Here is a 20,127-nt window from a genome sequence, read left to right as displayed (position 1 = left end):
GTGCATTCCCTCTTATATAAGACGACGTCTTTAATATGCTCTATGGTTAGCAAAATAGTATCCCTGTCGAAAGTATCAATATTATCTGACAGGGTATCGGTCCAAGCTGCTGCTGCAGCACTACACATCCATGCTGAAGCAATTGCAGGTCTCAGTATAGTACCTGAGTGTGTTTATACAGACTTCAGGATAGCCTCCTGCTTTCTATCAGCAGGCTCCTTTAAGGCGGCCGTATCCTGAGACGGCAGTGCCACCTTTTTTGACAAGCGTGTGAGCGCCTTATCCACCCTAGGGGATGTCTCCCAACGTAACCTGTCCTCTGGCGGGAAAGGGTACGCCATCAGTAACTTTTTTGAAATCACTAGTTTCTTATCGGGGGAACCCCACGCTTCTTCACACACTTCATTCAACTCATCTGATGGGGGGAAAAACCACTGGTTGCTTTTTCTCCTCAAACATAATACCCTTTTTTGTGGTAACCGTGTTAATGTCAGAAATGTGCAACACATTTTTCATTGCCGTAATCATGCAACGGATGGCCCTTGTGGATTGTACATTTGTCTCATCCTCGTCTACACTGGAGTCAGACTCCGTGTCGACATCAGTGTCTGCCATCTGAGGTAGCGGGCGTTTTTGAGCCCCTGATGGCCTTTGAGACGCCTGGGCAGGCACGGGCTGAGAAGCCGGCTGTCCCACAGCTGTTATGTCATCTAGCCTTTTATGTAAGGAGTTGACACTGTCGGTTAATACCTTCCACATATCCACCCACTCTGGTGTCGGCCCCGCAGGGGGTGACATCACACTTATCGGCAACTGCTCCGCCTCCACATAAGCTTCCTCATCAAACATGTCAACACAGCCGTACAGACACTCCGCACACACACAGGGAATGCTCTGACTGAGGACAGGACCCCACCAAGTCCTTTGGGGAGACAGAGAGAGAGTATGCTAGCACGCACCACAGCGCTATATAATGCAAGGATGTACACTATACAGAGTGATTTTCCCCTATAGCAGCTTATATACACAGTTTTTGCGCCTAAATTTATGTGCCCCCCCTCTCTTTTTTTACCCTAGAAGTCTGGAACTGCAGGGGAGAGCCTGGGGAGCGTCCTTCCAGCGGAGCTGTGAAGAGAAAATGGCGCTGGTGTGCTGAGGAAGATAGCCCCGCCCCTTCATCGGCGGGCTTCTCCTGCGTTTTTAAATGTATAATGGCGGGGGTTAATGCACATATACAGTTTATTAGACTATATTATGCGCTTTTTGCCAAGTAAGGTAATCTAATTGCTGCCCAGGGCGCCCCCCCCTAGCGCCCTGCACCCATCAGTGACCGGAGTGTGTGGTGTGCTAAGGGAGCAATGGCGCACAGCTGCAGTGCTGTGCGCTACCTTAATGAAGACAGGAGTCTTCAGCCGCCGATTTTCAACTTCTCTTCGTTCTTCTGGCTCTGCAAGGGGGACGGCGGCGCAGCTTCGGGACCGGACGACCGAGGACTGGGCCTGTGTTCGATCCCTCTGGAGCTAATGGTGTCCAGTAGCTTAAGAAGCACAAGCTAGCTGCAAGCAGGTAGGTTCGCTTCTCTCCCCTCAGTCCCACGTAGCAGTGAGTCTGTTGCCAGCAGATCTCACTGAAAATAAAAAACCTAACAAATACTTTCTTTTCTAGTAAGCTCAGGAGAGCCCACTAGGAGCACCCAGCTCTGGCCGGGCACAGATTCTAACTGAGGTCTGGAGGAGGGGCATAGGGGGAGGAGCCAGTGCACACCAGATAGTACCTAATCTTTCTTTTAGAGTGCCCAGTCTCCTACGGAGCAAGTCTATTCCCCATGGTCCTTACGGAGTACCCAGCATCCACTAGGACGTCAGAGAAAAAAGGTTTATTTCAAAAGGCAGATTGGCCCAATCTCTGATAGTGTTATGCTGCAAAAGGGTAAAACCAGGCAGTTCAGATGTTGCCACTAGTGTTGATGCCAAAGATCTTCATGATGAAGCTGTGGAGTCTTAAAGCGTCACAGAAATGTAATTTATTTCTGTATAAATCACACACACTTCACAAGAGGTATCTACTTTCTCATCGATTTCAATATGGAGCGTATCTCCCCACAGTCTTAAAAACCTGTCAATTGAACCTATCATCTGGTGATACTTGAAATCAATGTGGTTCCTGAGAAACTAGGACAGTTCTTGAGAGCACTACTGAAGCAGCAGACTTTTTACACTGAAGTGTTACCTGTAGCAATGGATGGATTGAGAGCATTACTCTGGATTGGTCATGTGGCCAGACTAAGGTGCCTGGTTTAAATAAATTGTAACCGACACACATGCTGGATATACCATTCAAGAAATTAAAAAGGAAATAAAATAGGAAATAAAATATACAGTTTTTTCTCTGCATACCTTGTACTAATATCTGACACATTCAGCGCTGCACTATAAGAATCTCTTACCCCGCACACTGCTACCTAACCTAGACAGGAAACAATACAAGAGACATGAAGCCTTGTTATAGACATAACCCTGTGTGGGGACTGCCATAGAGAGTCACTTCATATATTGCTATTTGGTGAGACTATAATCCCACCTACCTGATCCTCCTGTGGGATCCTGTGATTCTCCTCTGTACAATCCTGGGAATACAGAGGACGGGGACATCTCTCTGGGGTATCTCTGTTACTGGGCCCATCTGTAGGAGACACACAGTGACTGAGTACAGTGTATATATGTGATTATCAGATGATGTGTGTATATAGGGGGCCCCATTCCTGCTCTCCCCTGTACAATACATGACAGTCTCCTCTTACCCAGTGATGTGAGGGGCCGGTGATTCTCCATCATCACGTCCTTGTACAGACCCCTGTGTTCCTCTATATACTCCCCCTCCTGCATGGAGAGATAGACAGTGACATCCTGACACCTCATAGGAACCTGACACACACAATGATACAGTCATCACCCAGGCACATCCCCTGGTTTTACTGTATAATATCCCATTCCCAGCAGTCACTTCTCCAGTCATCACCCAGACACATCCCCTGGTGTTACTGTATAATGTCCCATTCCCAGCAGTCACCTCTCCAGTCATCACCCAGACACATCCCCTGGTGTTACTGTATAATGTCCCATTCCCAGCAGTCACCTCTCCAGTCATCACCCAAACACATCCCCTCGTGTTACTGTATAATGTGCCATTCCCAGCAGTCACCTCTCCAGTCATCACCCAGACACGTCCCCTGGTGTTACTGTATAATGTCCCATTCCCAGCAGTCACCTCTCCAGTCATCACCCAGACACGTCCCCTGGTGTTACTGTATAATGCCCCATTCCCAGCAGTCACCTCTTCAGTCATCACCCAGACACGTCCCCTGGTGTTACTGTATAATGTCCCATTCCCAGCAGTCACCACTCCAGTCATCACCCAGACACATCCCCTGGTGTTACTGTATAATGTCCCATTCCCACCAGTCACCTCTCCAGTCATCACCCAGACACATCCCCTGGTGTTACTGTATAATGTCCCATTCCCAGCAGTCACCTCTCCAGTCATCACCCAAACACATCCCCTCGTGTTACTGTATAATGTGCCATTCCCAGCAGTCACCTCTCCAGTCATCACCCTGACACGTCCCCTGGTGTTACTGTATAATGTCCCATTCCCAGCAGTCACCTCTCCAGTCATCACCCAGACACGTCCCCTGGTGTTACTGTATAATGCCCCATTCCCAGCAGTCACCTCTTCAGTCATCACCCAGACACGTCCCCTGGTGTTACTGTATAATGTCCCATTCCCAGCAGTCACCTCTTCAGTCATTACCATGACACATCCCCTGGTGTTACTGTATAATGTCCTATTCCCAGCAGTCACCTCTCCAGTCAGCAGCTGAATGATCTTGTTGGTGAGTTCCAGGATCTTCTGGTCACTGTGCCTCTCATGCATCAGTGAGTGAGGTGGAGGCACCGTGATGGGGCTCTGGGTCCTGCTCAGTCCTCCTGACACACTGGGCCGGCTGCTGGGTGTCTCATACTCAATGGATGTCTTCTTCACTACTGTGTAATTCTGTGTATTGGAAAGTACACTATCATTGCATACACTCCCAGATCCCCTCACCTCCCCAGTCATGTCCATGTATTATTACTATAGATATAAGTGATGTCACTGTGATGCTCCCTGACCCCCTCACCTCCCTAGTCATGTCCCTGTATTATTACTATATATATATACACATGTGATGTCACTGTGATGCTCCCTGATCCCTCACCTCCCCAGTCATGTCCTGCATCATTACTATAGATATAAGTGATGTCACAGTGACACTCCCAGATTCCCTCACCTCCACAGTCATGTCCCTGTATTATTACTATAGATATGTGATGTCACAGTGACACTCCCAGATCCCCTCACCTCCCCAGTCTTGTCCCTGTATTACTATAGATATGTGATGTCACTGTGACACTTCCAGATCCCCTCACCTCCCCAGTCATGTCCCTGTATTATTACTATAGATATAAGTGATGTCACAGTGACACTCCCAGATCCCCTCACCTCCCCAGTCATGTCCCTGTATTATTACTATAGATATAAGTGATGTCACTGTGACGCTCCCAGATCCACTCACCTCCCCAGTCATGTCCCTGTATTATTACTATAGATATAAGTGATGTCACTGTGACGCTCCCAGATCCACTCACCTCCCCAGTCATGTCCCTGTATTATTACTAGAGATATAAGTGATGTCCCAGTGACGCTCCCAGATCGCCTCACCTCCCCTGTCACAACCCTGTATTATTACTATAGATATGTGGTGTCAGTGTTACACTCCCAGATACACTGACCTCCCCAGTCAGCAGGTAGATGATCTCCACGGTGAGATGTAATATCCTCTCAGTAGTGTGACTCCTGTTCTTATTCATTCTTAACGATTTATACACGTGGCTTCTAGTAACGACTCTCTGGATCCTCACTCTGAATCGTCTAGAAATAGATATAATATTTATAATAGATCACTGAGTACACATGTAAAATATGCATTATGTGCTCCTCTTCCTCATGGTTTGTGCCATAGAGCCCTGGTCAGTGTTTCTCAGAAGTTCCTCTGGTTCAGCTTCAGAAGACTCCTCAGTGACCATCACTAAATACTAAATAAATCCGAGTGACTGTAAACCGAACAATTCCCTGCAGAAAATTTACATAACTACATAAAAATCCAAGATGGCTGTCACATATCTGTCCTATGCAGTGGGTGCCATCAACTCCCTCCCTCCGCGGTCATCCACAATGGTCCCACTGCCAGCAGAAGAGACATAACTGCCATCAGGAGAAAAAAAGAGAGAGCGCAAGCAGACTAAACTATAATAATTTTAATCTTAAAATATGCACAATCCCAACAAGATAAAGTTTACCATAAGACTTATATACATAGCATAAAAACAATTCCGTATTACTATAGGGTCCACACTGAAATTCATAAATGTTCCCACAACACTAGTGCACTAGTAATACCGAATTGGCTGATGTAATGATCCTTTATACGGAGCCAATGTATCCTTCAGTTCGTATTTAAAGTGCTCACAACTGATGGCTCTATTAGGGAGATTTCAGATAGCACTCATAAATCAGTTCCGTAGTTAAAAGTTACTTTTCTTTAGCAGATTGTAATTAATAAACTTTGTAGCAAATGGACTGTTACTTTGGATGTTTTTATGTCTCTATTCCTTAAGAAATTCTTCAGCACCCCGCGGAACTCCTGGAAGCGGCAAGCGGTAACTGCTCGGACACGTCACAGTGAGAGAGTGACATACGGAGCTTCTGCGGTGTGCTTTGAATATAGGCATAGAATGTTGCTTAAGGAATAGAGACATTAAAACATCCAAAGTAACAGTGCATTTTCTACAAAGTTTATTAATTACAATCTACTAAAGAAAAGTAACTTTTAACTACGGAACTCATTTATGAGTGCTATCTGAAATCTCCCTAATAGAGCCTTCAGTTGTGAGCACTTTAAATACGAACTGAAGGATACATTGGCTCCGTATAAAGGATCATTACATCAGCCAATTGGGTATTACTAGTGCACTAGGTGTTATGGGAACATTTAAGAATTTCAGTGTGGACCCTATAGTAATACGGAATTAATTGTTTTTATGCTATGTATATAAGTCTTATGGTAAACTTTATCATGTTGGGATTGTGCATATTTTAAGATTAAAATTATTATAGCTCAGTCTGCTTGCGCTCTCTTTTTTTTCTTTTTTCTTACATTTGTATAGGGTCTGCTAATACCCTATTCCCCTGAGAACAGCAGGCAGAAACCGCTCATTTAGGCGCCTTCTCTTTGGTAGGTTTTGCCACCAGGAGAACCAGCCATGGGGTTGGTATATCATGATTAGGAGGAGTTTGGTAACGACCTGTGTAACACTATTAGTAGAAGTATAAATGTAAAACAGTTTCTCAAAATAAAAATAAATAAAAAACACTCAAATTTGTTTGTTTTTTTCCACAATCAGCTATACGTGGCTAGGATAGAAGATGGATCATTTTTTATTAGTTGAAAGACCCCCACAAATCAACAATTTCTAATTCAGTTTAATTACTCCCCCCCCCCTCCCCACAATAATTTATTAAAGAACTGCACAGGGAAATACAATCTACAGCTTACAGTATAATAAATAAAAGCATTTTTTATCAACAAACATTTTTGCGACTGCTATTATAGCAAATATTGAAAAACTGATCGGAGACACAAACCTCTTACTGACATACGGTGAACAAATATTACATATGGAACCCTTTATCCGGTTATGGGAGGTGTTCACAATGATATCCGTTTTGTGTCACCATGTGATCAAAACGGGGGACAGCCATTTGTGAGTATTTCAAAATTATACCACGCGGTCAACAATACTGTTGTTCTTAATAAATTCTGAAGGGTGGAAGATAAAGATTTTACATGAAGTAGCCAGATATATATAAAAAAAAATAACAAATAATTGTCATTTTTCTCTTTATTTAGAGACATCTCAAGCCAATCCAAGTAACTCTTGGTAATAATAGAGATAGTGAGGCAGATGTATTAACCTGGAGAAGGCATAAGGAAGTGATAAACCAGTGATATGTGCAAGGTGATAAACGCACCAGCCAATCAGCTTCAGTATGCAAATTAACAGGAGCTGATTGGCTGGTGCGTTTATCACCTTGCACTTATCCCTAGTTTATCTTCCTTATGCCGTCTCCAGGTTGCTACATCTGCCCCATTGTCAGTGTATCTGAGGAAATCCACTGAGACAATATTGTTTTCCGTACCGCAACTGCCAACTTGGCCAGTAACAATCTTTTGCCCTATTGGTGGCCTGTGCTGTATTGGGGATGTGTAAATGTCCCAAAGAGCCCATTCTGCAGTTGAGGTAATTGAGATGTCATAAGTATCCTTTATATATTTGCATAGTGTCATCCAGTATTTATTGACCTCAGGACAGCTCCCCATAAGTCTACATCTGAGGCATTTCATTTAAAATATTTTGAATCTAAAGAAATTCCCATCAATAATTGTCTTTTGGGAGTGTAGTATGCCCTGTTAGTGTTCATTCTAGCACCCTGCACCTTTCAAATCCTGTGCAGTTCCTCTTTCCTGCCTGGGGTGTTGCTCTCTGCTCTGGTGCTTCTCAGCACACACAGGTCTGTATCACAGCAGTCAGTTACAGATCAGAGTGTGCGGAGAAGCATCACAGCAGAGAGTGACACCCCTGGCAGAAAAGAGGAACTGCACGGGTTTAGAAAGGTGCAGGGTGCTAGAATAAACACTACCCTGTAAAGTAATTTGTACTGCATTTCCATGTATGAAGCCGATACCAATATTTTGTTAAGACGCGTAAACGCTTTGAGAATTTGTTCAAAGGGGACATTAGGTAAATCTATGGTCCATTTCCCCATTCCTGTTTGCAGATTCTCCATATTAAGTTGTTTTTTTAAAGTAGACATACAGTGAGGAAGTGGAACATACCTTATTATCAGAGTGTCTGATCAGAATGTTTAATCCATTGGATTTATCCTCATCTGTCAAGATAGACAATATGCTTAAAGCATAACTTCTCACTTGGTAATATATAAACAGTGGGATGTTCAAAGCAGGGTATTTTCTCGTAGTTGGGAAAGAGTTAAAACTTTCGAACAATCCTCATCCAATATATGGCATATCAAATGAAGACCACTTTTGACCCACGTGCTAGATAAAGCAGGATTATGGGTTAGGAAAGTGCAGTCTTTAGCTCTGTGAGAAATTGGAAGGAAAACTGTGTTGTGTCTTGAGATTCCCAGTTTAGAGCGGGTTTGTCCCCAAGCTGTACACGTGGTTGTAATCAACAGGTTATCTGCAGCTGCTGAAGGAAAACTGGAAGATATCATATGGAGCAAACTAGAGGTATGCCAGGACTAAAGAGCCCCATACACTAGGACAATAATGCCCGACTTCACCCGATTTCGGCCATTCGGGCCGATATATTGGGTGAAATCAGGCATTTTGGTTGTGCTTTACATCCGATCCGATGCGCGTTCCCGTGTGCATCGGATCGGATCCCCGATGTATCTTATATGATCCTGCCGCCCAGAAAGCTGCCAGGCGGGTGAAGGGAAATCGTATATGACATGACGGTCCGTCATGTCGTATAAGTGTATGGGTCCCTTAAAAGCCTGTTGTAAAGCTGGGTCAGCATAATTATTTGTACCGTTTATCCAGTCTACTGCATATCAATAGTTCGCTGCAAGAGTATAGCTTCGTATACACGGTAAATTTATACCACCGAATGTATTGGATTGATATAGTTTGAATAGGGATATCCTGGGTGTTTTCCCCCGGTTCCGGTATACATGGTCGACCACTAATGGTTGACACTGACATGGTCGACACATTAAAATGGTCGACACCTTAAAAGGTCGACGTGGATTTTTTTACTGTTTTTGGTGTTATTTTTTCCGTAACATGACCAGGAACCCCAATTAGTGTACCGCAACCCCTTGCATGGCTCGTGTGCGGGCAAAGTGCCTCCCTCCGCAACCGCTGCACTCGGCACAGGTTAGCGTTCCCAATCATAGTCCACGTGGATCGTAAAGAATGAAAAAGTTAAAAATCAATTTAAAAAAAAAAAAGCCATATCGACCTTTCAAGTGCTGACCATTTTCATGTGTCGACCATTACTTGTAGACCTTAACATGGTCGACCATCTGAATGGATACCGAGTCTTTTAGCGATAGGAAGAGCATTTGAATGACGTAGAGCAGTGTTAAGAATGAGATCATTTTGAGCAGGTGGCATCTACCAATATAGGACAGTGGTAAATACCTCCAAGATTGAAAGTCTTTCAGAATACGATTGATTACCCCTGGAAAATGAAGCCTATATAAAATCAGCCGGGTTTACCGATATATTGAGATCTAAGTACATAAACGAAGAGTCTGCCCGTAGGTAAGGAAAGCTATCTGCCCACCCGTCCATAGCACCTGGCTGTAAAGCTAACACCTTGGTTTTGGATTTAAGTATTAAAAAATCTGATATGCTCTCGTAATCTTGTAGAAGCTGTAAAAAACCTGGGAACGCTTCTTGGGGATTGGTGAAATATAACAGTAAATAGTCCGCTTATGCCGAGACCTTCAAAATGTGTGTACCTACTGTCAAAGTCAGAAAAATATCACTATGCACACTGCCATATTTGCACCTCATACATGTCCGCGCTGCGCATGCGTGCGCTCTCCCGTGCGTGCGCATACTCGCTGTTACGTGCACCCGCAGGTGCACGGTATGCGTATTTACGGTAGAGTTTATGTGTTCGTAGCGTGCGACTCAATCGTTACATATTTTAACTATATAATGTATTTTGTAGATCATGGTCCCTTTGATAGATTCTGAAAGTTTAGTTAATGTAGCATGTTCCTGGACAGAGAGATCCCTCTTTGTTTAATACGAAGGGTCCAACAGGGGTCATACAGTGGTGTTTAGTATCCATCGGAAGAGTATTTAATTAGCAATATTCCGGTGTTGGTTTGGAGCGGATTAATCGCTCGTTCGAATAGTTATGGACATAAGAAGTTTATGTCCATTTACTATTATTTGCACTTACTTAGCCATGCGGCGGGAAACCTAGTTTCCCACCCACCTGAGCAGTTGGAAGTAGACACAGCCCACCTGTATGAATCAACCTATGACCTTTTGTTATAATGCGAAGACGAATTCCTGTGTCCAATGAACAATGAGATTGTAGGGACCATTGAATTGTATTGTGTGTGGGGCATAAATAGACAAGCCGATGGTGTCCAGCTCACTCTCTTCAACGATTCTCATCACTGATAATCGGGAGCTGGATATCCAGGAGGCGCATGCGATCGTTCCCTTTGTGCGTAAGTTTTCTCCGCAATCATATTGTCTTTATTGTTATTGTGAGCCATATCTCTCTCTCTTCTCCTCTTTCTCTCTCATTTTCCCTTAAACGTAATTGTATTGTATTGTATTGTATTTCCTGTGTAGTTATCTGGTTAGTTAGTCTAAGTTATATTGTAGTGTGTGACTTGTACTGTATTACTCTTTTTGCAAGTAATAACATTCATATAAGGCGTTAGACCCTAAAGCACGGTATCTGTGTATTTCTTATAGTGTTAAGTATTCTCAGAGCGTCGGTGACGCTCGAACAGCTTTTGAGTTAATAAGGTTATACTGTGTTGCATTTACACCCTATCACTACACTAAGGTTTTACTGCATAATACATTGTTGATGGTTTAGATATAAAGGTTTAACATTGTGAGCGTCTGCGCCGCAGGTGATCTCCTCGTGGTCCCGAGCGTCCGCTACGCTATAGCGAACCATTACGTTAGTCGGCAGCCAATAGCGTGCCTGCCTGTGATCTCTTGGCCGTGAGCGAACGTGACGCTTGAGCGTCTCGACTACGGCTAAGCGATTGTTACGCAACGTGCGTACCCTTACGGTGCTCCATACGTAAATAGCGTACAGTGTTCTTAGACCTCTTAAAGGGTTTTATATAAGATAAATATTTAGCTTTATCAATTGGGTACTCGTCCAGTCCTTCACATATCTCTGCTAGGTAATATCAGCAGACATTATCCATCAGCAAAGGGCGGGAGATCATATTCCCCATAGTGCTGTCTGGATAAGCGTCTGCTTCGCTTAAGTAAAGAGTGCTAAGGGAATCCGGAACCGGAGGTAAGAACAAAAACGTTAGTGTCTTTTAAAACTGTTTATTTCTATCTTGCGTACGCACACACGCATATCTGCATTTCTTTTTTCGTGTATTTTCATATATCACTCTCCTGTTTGCCATTTTATAATTGATAAACGTGCTAAGAGAGATTTGTCGCTATTTAAATAGTTAAAGTGTAAAAGTAATACATTAAGGGGTAAATTGTAAAACACGTGCACAGCTTGGCCTGAGATACAAGGAGAGACCTGTGTGGTGCTTGGTAGATGATTACAGTTAAAAATCATCTACATTGATAAACGTGTTAGTTGTGTTACGGTGGACAAAGACTGGTGTACACGTGTCTCTAACAAAGGGTGAGACTCGCGTGCGCAAAAGCCGACGCACGCAGCGTAAATTACGCAACGGAGCGTCTGGGTACGCCCATGTAACTCAAATCACACGATAAGTGTTATTTTAGCAGGCGAAGAGGTAGCAACGCGATAAAATAGCGCCAGTCTATTTTTAGTGTCCGAAATTTAGATTAACAGATCCTTCTCCTAATTTACAACACATCTGGTCTAAAGAGAAATTTCTGCGCAGAAATAGAAATAGAAACAAAAGTGTACATGTGGTGAGTGAGTGTTTGCATATAAGTTTTACAATTTTGGGGATTGAACCACAGAAATCATCGAGTTCTCGTGAAGGTACATACGTGTAAGTGACATACATGGTGGCTAGGGAGGCATCCTTGGTTAAACATAAAATTTGAGCATTAGAGTGTAGCGGACCAGGAGGTCAGGAGGTCATAAGCAGACCAGGAGGTTGTATAACAGACCAGGAGGTCTAGGTACAGCAGAACAAAGAAGTCCGCTATAGAGACAAGTAGCACAACACCAAGAAGGGTTGGTGCAAGACCCATATAGGCCATAAAAGCTCAGGCTGAAGGAATTCGCAGCTGCTGAATGTCGATTCCATTGGTCGCTCCGTACATAAGATTAGTTGCTTATGTGCTGAACGATTGTACCACACGTAATTGTGTACATTAGTTTGTAATCTGACCTAGTACCATTAGAGTAAAGGGGTCACAAACGCTATTTGTACATTCTAACGTGATTTGTGTAATTTTTTATTTTTTCAAAAAGGGAAGTTCGCTGGTCACTCAGGAATTATCCGACAACCCCACAGTTACTGGAAAGGGTTACTGCTCTTCGGATCACACTCACACGTTCCAGTAAACTAAGGTTAATAGGGGCCCTGGGTCGAGTACGCCAGCACTATATCAGTGTGGAGGTCGTATTGGTCGGCGTGGGCGAGTGAGTGAGGTGCTCGGTAAACTTCACCGTCAACCTATCTTTGAATATTTTGGTTTTTTGTAAGGGTTCGCTGAAGACGGGTCACACACAGAAGTTTTATGTGATGAATGGGAGAGAATGACGGTACATGACGGGGAGAAATTCCCAAGAGTAGGCAGCTTCAGCCCAGAAGTGTTACACAATTTAAGGAGGAGGATATGTCTCATTAAATCAGCAAAGAGACGAATCAAACATTATGATTATTTGCAGTTGTGGCAACAGGAGGGTGAAATACAGAGAGGATTGGCTCAGGCGGCGGGATCTGGCCCTATCAGGAAACTGATAGCCACGGCCCCACCGCCACCATATATAGCAGGAGAGAAGTTGGTTGCGGAGAATGACGCACTAGGGTGTAACAAACAAACACTTAGCAACTGTGTAAATGTTAATAAGTTAACCAATGCAAGTATTAACCCGTGCAAGTTGTACCCTGTTTTGAACTTTCCCCAGGAGTGTGATCAAGAAGACGAATCGGCAACAATATCGGCGCTCTCTCTAGCAGCCACCATATCAGAAACAACAGTAGGCACAGCTCCGCCCCCGAGATTAGTAACAAAAGCCCCTAGCGGAGGGATAGGTGAGGTCGTATCAACGGGTAAGTACGGCACCATACACTATGCTGAAACTATTTCACCACAGGCTGTAGAATCTACACAGAATGATGTTGTTAGAATTAATCCTGTTAGGGTAATAGCAGTGCCAAATGGGAAAACGGACACTTCAGGAGCCACTCCTATTAGGAACATTGCCATGTATAGCCCGTTTTCCCGAATGGAATTAAGAACCATAGTATCAGAGTTCCCTGATCCTAGGAAAGATCTGGTTGCTAGCCAGAAATACATCAGAGATCTAGGGAACACTGTAGAACCCAATAACAAAGACTGGCAGATATTGCTGAGGGCTTGTTTACCCTCCAATGTGGACTCAGCTCAATTTTTAGCTGACTGTGGATTAGATCAGGATGTACCTCTTACAGATGTGTACAACAAAGATAATGTAAAAATAATAAATTTACAGTTAAAGGAGTATTTTCCAGCTGTGGCCAAATGGAATAGAATTTTTTCCATTAAACAAAAAGAGTCAGAAACAGCTGCTGAGTATTTCCACCGAGCATTATTAGAGATGGCAAAATACACTGGCATAGAGGACATTAGGACCAATACAAACCATCGAGAAGTAGCAGTATCTGTACTAATGGATGGTTTAAAAGAGGCATTAAAGACCAGGGTACAGACCACGCAACCATGTTGGCGAGGTCTGTCGGTGGCTACTTTGAGAGAGGCTGCTATTGATCACGACCGGAATATCACCAGACACAGGGAGTCACAAGGTGATAAGTTAATGTCAGTAAGTATACAGGCCCTGACCACAAAACAGCCTGTGTTTATATCACCAAACCCTGTGGGTAAGTCAAATGTGGTAACATGTTATTTTTGTCATAAACAGGGACACATAGCACGAGACTGTAGAGCGAAAAATTTGCAAAGATCATACCAACCCCCTAGACAACGACACGACACACGACATTGGGATCAGGGTCCGCAGAGACGGAGTTATGAGCCACATACAGGGGAAACAAAAAGATACCCACCGAACAGAGACTGGCACGCCTCTGGTAGTTCCCAGCTAACTCCCTCACAAGTAGTTGCTGCCAGCGGGATTCAGGGAGGTCACCATACCCAATAGGGGTGTGGCCATACCTGTAATCTGCAGCCAGTAAAATTGATTGCAAGTCTTGGAAGTGAACCCGAAATTGCAATTGATGTAGCTGGTAAAACATTAAACTTTCTTGTAGATACGGGGGCGGCCAAATCAGTGATAAATTCGACAGTGGGCATGAGAACCACTGGTAAGACAATTCCAGCCATGGGAGTAACAGGAGTAGTCCAGCACTACCCTGTTAGCAAACCAGCCGAGATTACAATAGGGCCTTTACATACCAAGCATTCCTTTTTGCTGGCTGCATCGGCACCGACTAATCTCCTGGGAAGAGACTTATTGTGTAAAATGGGGTGCGTCATTTATTGTACTCCTGAAGGTGTATTCTTGCACATACCTGAGAATCACGCTCAGGAAGTGCGAGACATGTTAGACTCCCCATCAAAATTAATGTCACATACCATTATGACAAATAGGACTCCATCCCAAGTAGAAGAAATGACATCCCAGATACCAGAGTCACTTTGGACTAAAGATGGACAGGACACTGGATTAATGGCAAACGTAGCTCCGGTAGTTGTACAAGTAAAAGATGGTAGGATAGCTCCAAAAATCCCACAGTACCCTCTGAAGCCAGAGGTGGAGTTAGGAGTGTATCCCGTAATAGAGCGCTTGCTACAACAGGGCATTCTGGTAAGAACATCCAGCACTGCCAATAGTCCCATCTTCCCTGTTAAAAAGAGTGGGGGGAGGGGTTACCGGCTAGTGCAGGATCTAAGGGGGATTAACAAAATAGTTGAGAGTCAGTTCCCCGTAGTGCCAAATCCAGCTGTCATCCTTATGCAAATCCCTCCCACTGCGAAATTTTTCACTGTTATTGACCTCTGCTCCGCTTTCTTTTCGGTACCTCTGCACCCTGACAGCCAATATTTGTTCGCATTTACATACAGAGGAGTCCAATACACATGGACTCGATTACCACAAGGTTTCATAGATAGTCCAAGTATATTTTCCCAGGCTTTGCATGATTGTTTACAGTCTTTCCAACCAGAGAGTGGATCAGTATTGATACAGTATGTGGATGATTTACTGCTGTGTTCAGATTCATTGGAAGCGTCCCTGAAGGATACGAAACAGCTCCTGTTTCATCTTTCAGACACAGGACACAAGGTTTCCAAAGACAAGTTACAATTATGCCAAACTAAAGTAAAATATTTGGGACACTGTCTAACACAAGGACTGAGACACCTGACCGCTGATAGAATTCAAGCAATTAGAGACATGACTCTGCCACAAACTCAGCAGCAGATCAGAACATTCTTAGGAATGTGTGGGTATTGCCGTAACTGGATCCCAGGATTTTCCATTCTAGCATTACCTTTGCAGGAGATGGTCTCCTCAAACAAACCGGATCGGATTTCGCATACAGATGAGTCCGAAATGGCATTTGAGAGACTTAAACAGTGCCTAACGCAGGCACCAGCATTAGGTATGCCAGACTATGGGAAACCCTTTGAGCTGTACGGAACAGAAAGTGCTGGTTGCGCGGCAGGCGTCCTAACCCAAAAGCACGGTGATGCCAGCAGGCCAGTAGCATACTACAGCGCTCAGCTAGATACGGTAGCGCGATCCCTCCCCACATGCTTGCGAAGCGTTGCTGCGATAGCATTGCTAGTAACAAAAAGCGAAGATGTAGTGCTAGGTCACAACCTCACAATTCATACACCACATGCAGTGTCAGCCTTGTTAAATTCTGCCCAAACCAGGCACGTCTCATCAGCGCGGTTTACAAGATGGGAATTGGCACTAATGGCTCCCGTAAACATTACCATAAGGAGATGCAGTGCATTAAATCCTGCAACATATCTCCCAGGTGTGCCTGGACAGGCACAAAGGGTGGAGGATGAGAGTGGTGGGGAAGGAGGTATTAATACAAAGGAAGACACACATGATTGTATGGAATAATTGACCCAAAATTTTACCGCAAGGCCTGACATCAGTGACAACCCACTGGAAGAGGTAGATCTGACTTTCTACACGGACGGTAGTTGTCACAGACAGTCAAACTCGGGAGACTTGTGTACTGGATACGCAGTCGTAGACGACCAAGGCACCATAGAAGCTGAACCGCTAGGCCCACCTCACTCAGCCCAGGTTGCTGATCTGGTCGCCCTAGCAAGAGCATGTGAATTGGCTAAGGGAAAATCAGCCAATATCTACACCGACTCTAGATACGCATTCGGGGTAGTCCATGATTTCGGAGCCCTATGGCGCCTCAGAAATTTCATGACGGCAGCTGGTACACCGGTAGCGCATGCAGCTCACATAAAAAGGCTTCTAACAGCGATACAGGAACCCGACAGAGTGGCTGTTATCAAGTATAAAGCACACACATATAGCCAAGACCCAGTATCACTTGGTAACAGCCGAGCAGACGAAGCTGCTAAGTTAGCAGCCGGTACCCCCAGACAGACAGACACCACACAACTGATGGTATTTAATACCATCAACACACAGAAGCTGTGTGAAATGCAAAATTTGTGTTCCACACAGGAAAAGGCAGTCTGGAAGGCAAAGGGATATGGCCAGGAGTCCTCAGGACTCTGGACGGATGGACAAGGTAAACCAGTGGCCCCCAGAGCATATCTTCCATGTTTAGCTGAAGCAGTTCACGGGCTGACTCATCTGGGCAAGGAGGGAATGTGCAAGTTGGTAAGAGCATATTGGTGCGCCCCAGGATTTTCATCTCATGCAGGTAAGAGAGCAATGTCATGCCTTACCTGTTTGAGAAAGAATATCGGAAAAGCAATACCAACAGAACCATCTCATATCCCACCTACAGGCGGTCCTTTTCAGGTAATACAGATTGACTTTATTCAATTACCCCCTTGTCGAAATTTGAAATATGTACTTGTTTGTATAGTTGTATTCTCAAATTGGGTCGAAGCATTTCCTGCGGCCACAAATACCGCTATGTTTACTGCTAAGAAAATTGTGCAGGAATTTGTATGTAGATATGGTATCCCTAGAATAATCGAAAGTGATAGGGGTACCCATTTTACAGGTGATGTCTTTCAAGGAATGTGTAAGTTGATGGGAATTGATAGCAAGCTGCACACTCCATACCGTCCACAGGCGAGTGCGAAGGTGGAAAGAGTGAACAGCACTATTAAAAATAAACTGAGCAAAGTTATGGCAGAGACAGGATTGACATGGCCAGAAGCTTTACCCATTGTACTGTACAGCATCAGAACCACTCCCAGGTCCCCTCTTAATCTGTCCCCTTTTGAAATTTTGTTTGGTCGACAACCGCATGTTATGATTAACCCTCAGGATGATTTGAAGTGTAACAATGAAGTGACTGTAAGATACTTGATTAACATGAGTAAACAACTAAGGAATCAAAATGATAATTTGAAGTTGGTGATTCCTGATTTACCAGATAGTAATTGTCATGACATTGAACCTGGGGATTATGTAATGATACGGAATTTTCTACGCTCAGGTTGCCTTATTGACAGATGGGAAGGTCCATACCAGGTCTTATTGACTAGCACTACAGCATTGAAGGTTGCTGAGAGAGAGACTTGGGTTCATTCGTCCCACTGTAAGAAGGTCGCTGATCCAGAGAGGTCCCGTGATAAGAAACAGACGGTAGAAGTTGTATCACTGGAGTGTCTGTTCCAGGAGGACTGAGGCGGCACCTGAGCATTGAAGATCACAAGATCAAAAGCAGTTGTCGATCCCCTGTTCCCTTTTATTGTTTTTCTCCAACTTCCCATCCCATCTCCCTCAATTATTTCTTTCCCCCTTCTCATTTTTCTCCGTTTTCCTCCTGTAAGATGGACTTGCCCCAAGAGACTGTGATCCGGATTTTCCTGTTGACCATGATGTTGACCAGAGCAGTCTGTTCCGGCGAGAGTACCATGGAGGTCGAGAGAGGTTCTGGAATGGGTTCCGATGATAAAGATGGAGGCGTAGTTTTCCAAGAACAACTTAACCAACAAGTAAAGGCGAGTATCAGAAAACGATCCGATAGCATTGACAATAGAAGGAATTGTGAAGGATTGTTAGCTGAAGAAAACTGTATCTGTAGGCTCTGTGACAACGTAGTTGAGGATGGGTGTATTAAGAAATGCCAATCCAGTTTTAATATCCATATGGACCGGCATCCATTGAGTGACTATCACTCCTTAGTGGGTAGTGTGTTAAATAAAACAGATTGTTGGGTATGCTCTCAAGTACCTCAAGGTCATAGCAAATCAGGGCTAGTACCATTTCCTTTAACGGTAGGGGAGGTACTTGAGCTAAAGGGTGGGAGACCGGTGGACAGGAGGTTTAATATCTCCAGCCCTCCTAGTTTGAAGCTCCACCAATATCATGTGGATAAGTCCCTAATATGTTTTAACATTACCAATCCCCGAAAGCCGGGAAATTGGGAAGTGTCATGGAGTAACCAAACCATGACCTTTTCATATAGAGCAGATAGAATGCCTACAGATACAGAGCTTATACGCCACATAGCCAGTAGAGGAAAATCATTCCGGTATAGGTATACCCTAGGAAGTAGGATTACGAGAGTTGGAGAGGTATCACCAGGATACTGCGCACATATCGTACAAACTGATACGTGTACCAAACAGATGGGAGAATTAGGGTTAGGAGATTTCACATGGAAGATGTGTAATATGGTTATGACCTACTCCGTCCCATATGTTCTCCCCGATGATGCATATTTCATATGCGGGAGGAAGGCGTATAAGTGGCTTGCCCCAAACTCTGAAGGATTGTGTTATATTGGAAAAGTACTGCCTGAAGTAATGACTGTATCACATGCCAAAATGAAAGATATACACCGTGGTGCCCAAGCTCCTTATACTCATACCCATTACGAGCACGTAGTTAAAAGGCAACTGACAGAAAGGACAGAGCATTTGGCCTCTGACATGATCCATGAATCCACCGGGATTCAGGTTCTGCTTGCGCTAGATTTCACTCGCACCGCTCGAGGAGTGATGAACTATAGATACATATCTGCGCTTGCAAATTTGTTAGACAATATCACTGAAATGTATGATGATACGTTTAGGTATACTGGAAGAGAACTTCAAGCTTATAAAACAGAATTGGTCCAGCATAGAATGGTTCTTAATTATCTCACAGCAGTGACAGGCGGATATTGTGTCACATTGGCGACGCAGTACGGCGTGAAATGTTGCACATATATTACAAATAGTACCGAGGACCCGGTCGAGGTCATAGACCAAAAGATGGACGATATTCTCCAATTGAAGTGGGAATTTCGCAGGAGACACAATCTCACTCTTGCTGCTGTAGGTAATGAGCTGACTGGTTGGGTGTCATGGTTGAACCCGCGAAATTGGTTCTCTGGTTTAGGAGAATGGGCTCAAGGAGTCATAATGGATGTTGGGAAGTTTCTTCTATGTATCTTAGGTGTTGTCATATCAATTGGCTTGATATTTAGATGCGGTCAGGCTTTAATGAAGTGCAAACGTCGTACCAGGGTAATGAGTCTGAGGAGTGGGGAAACTGTAATTCCAATGGATTTGATTTATGACCCAACTGTAGAAACAATGATGTAATGAAAATGCGATTATACGGTCCGTTTCTTTCACCTGTTTTTCCGTTTTCCTCCAAGGTAAAAAGACCCACTTGGACGAGGAATTTGATGATCCTGTATACAGACAACTGATGGATTAAAGAAGAAGTTTTGACAACCTTATACACAGATATTTGATGAACTATGCCATAGACCCCCAGTTTCCCTAGAAATTTTAAAATTACGCTAGCCCAACACTTTTGTAAGTCTATGGACATTGACAAAGCTTTTTGCTCGCACCTTGTGGGCAAAAGCACAAAGAAGACTGCAGTCAACAGACACCGAACAAGACCTCAACCGACAAATGTACATTAACCTGAT

General features: G+C 44.0%; 1 protein-coding gene across 1 annotated transcript in view; it reads right to left on the bottom strand.

Annotated features, from left to right (window-relative positions):
• The window catches only part of LOC135054589 (oocyte zinc finger protein XlCOF7.1-like), an 89,432-nt gene that overhangs the window by 47,314 nt on the left and 21,991 nt on the right, over positions 1 to 20,127 (bottom strand). Inside the window, exons 2-5 of the mRNA XM_063957758.1 lie at positions 4,830 to 4,968; positions 3,862 to 4,053; positions 2,801 to 2,879; positions 2,585 to 2,682 (exon numbers count right to left, since the gene is read on the bottom strand). Of these exons, the coding sequence (XP_063813828.1) occupies positions 2,585 to 2,682; positions 2,801 to 2,879; positions 3,862 to 4,053; positions 4,830 to 4,907 (447 nt within the window). The 5' untranslated portion in view covers positions 4,908 to 4,968. The remainder of the gene's footprint in view (positions 1 to 2,584; positions 2,683 to 2,800; positions 2,880 to 3,861; positions 4,054 to 4,829; positions 4,969 to 20,127) is intronic.

The sequence above is a fragment of the Pseudophryne corroboree genome, chromosome 3 (assembly GCF_028390025.1).
Source record: "Pseudophryne corroboree isolate aPseCor3 chromosome 3, aPseCor3.hap2, whole genome shotgun sequence".
NCBI lineage: Eukaryota > Metazoa > Chordata > Amphibia > Anura > Myobatrachidae > Pseudophryne > Pseudophryne corroboree.
Note: the sequence above shows the minus strand (reverse complement) of the source record. Positions and strands in the feature narration are given on the sequence as shown.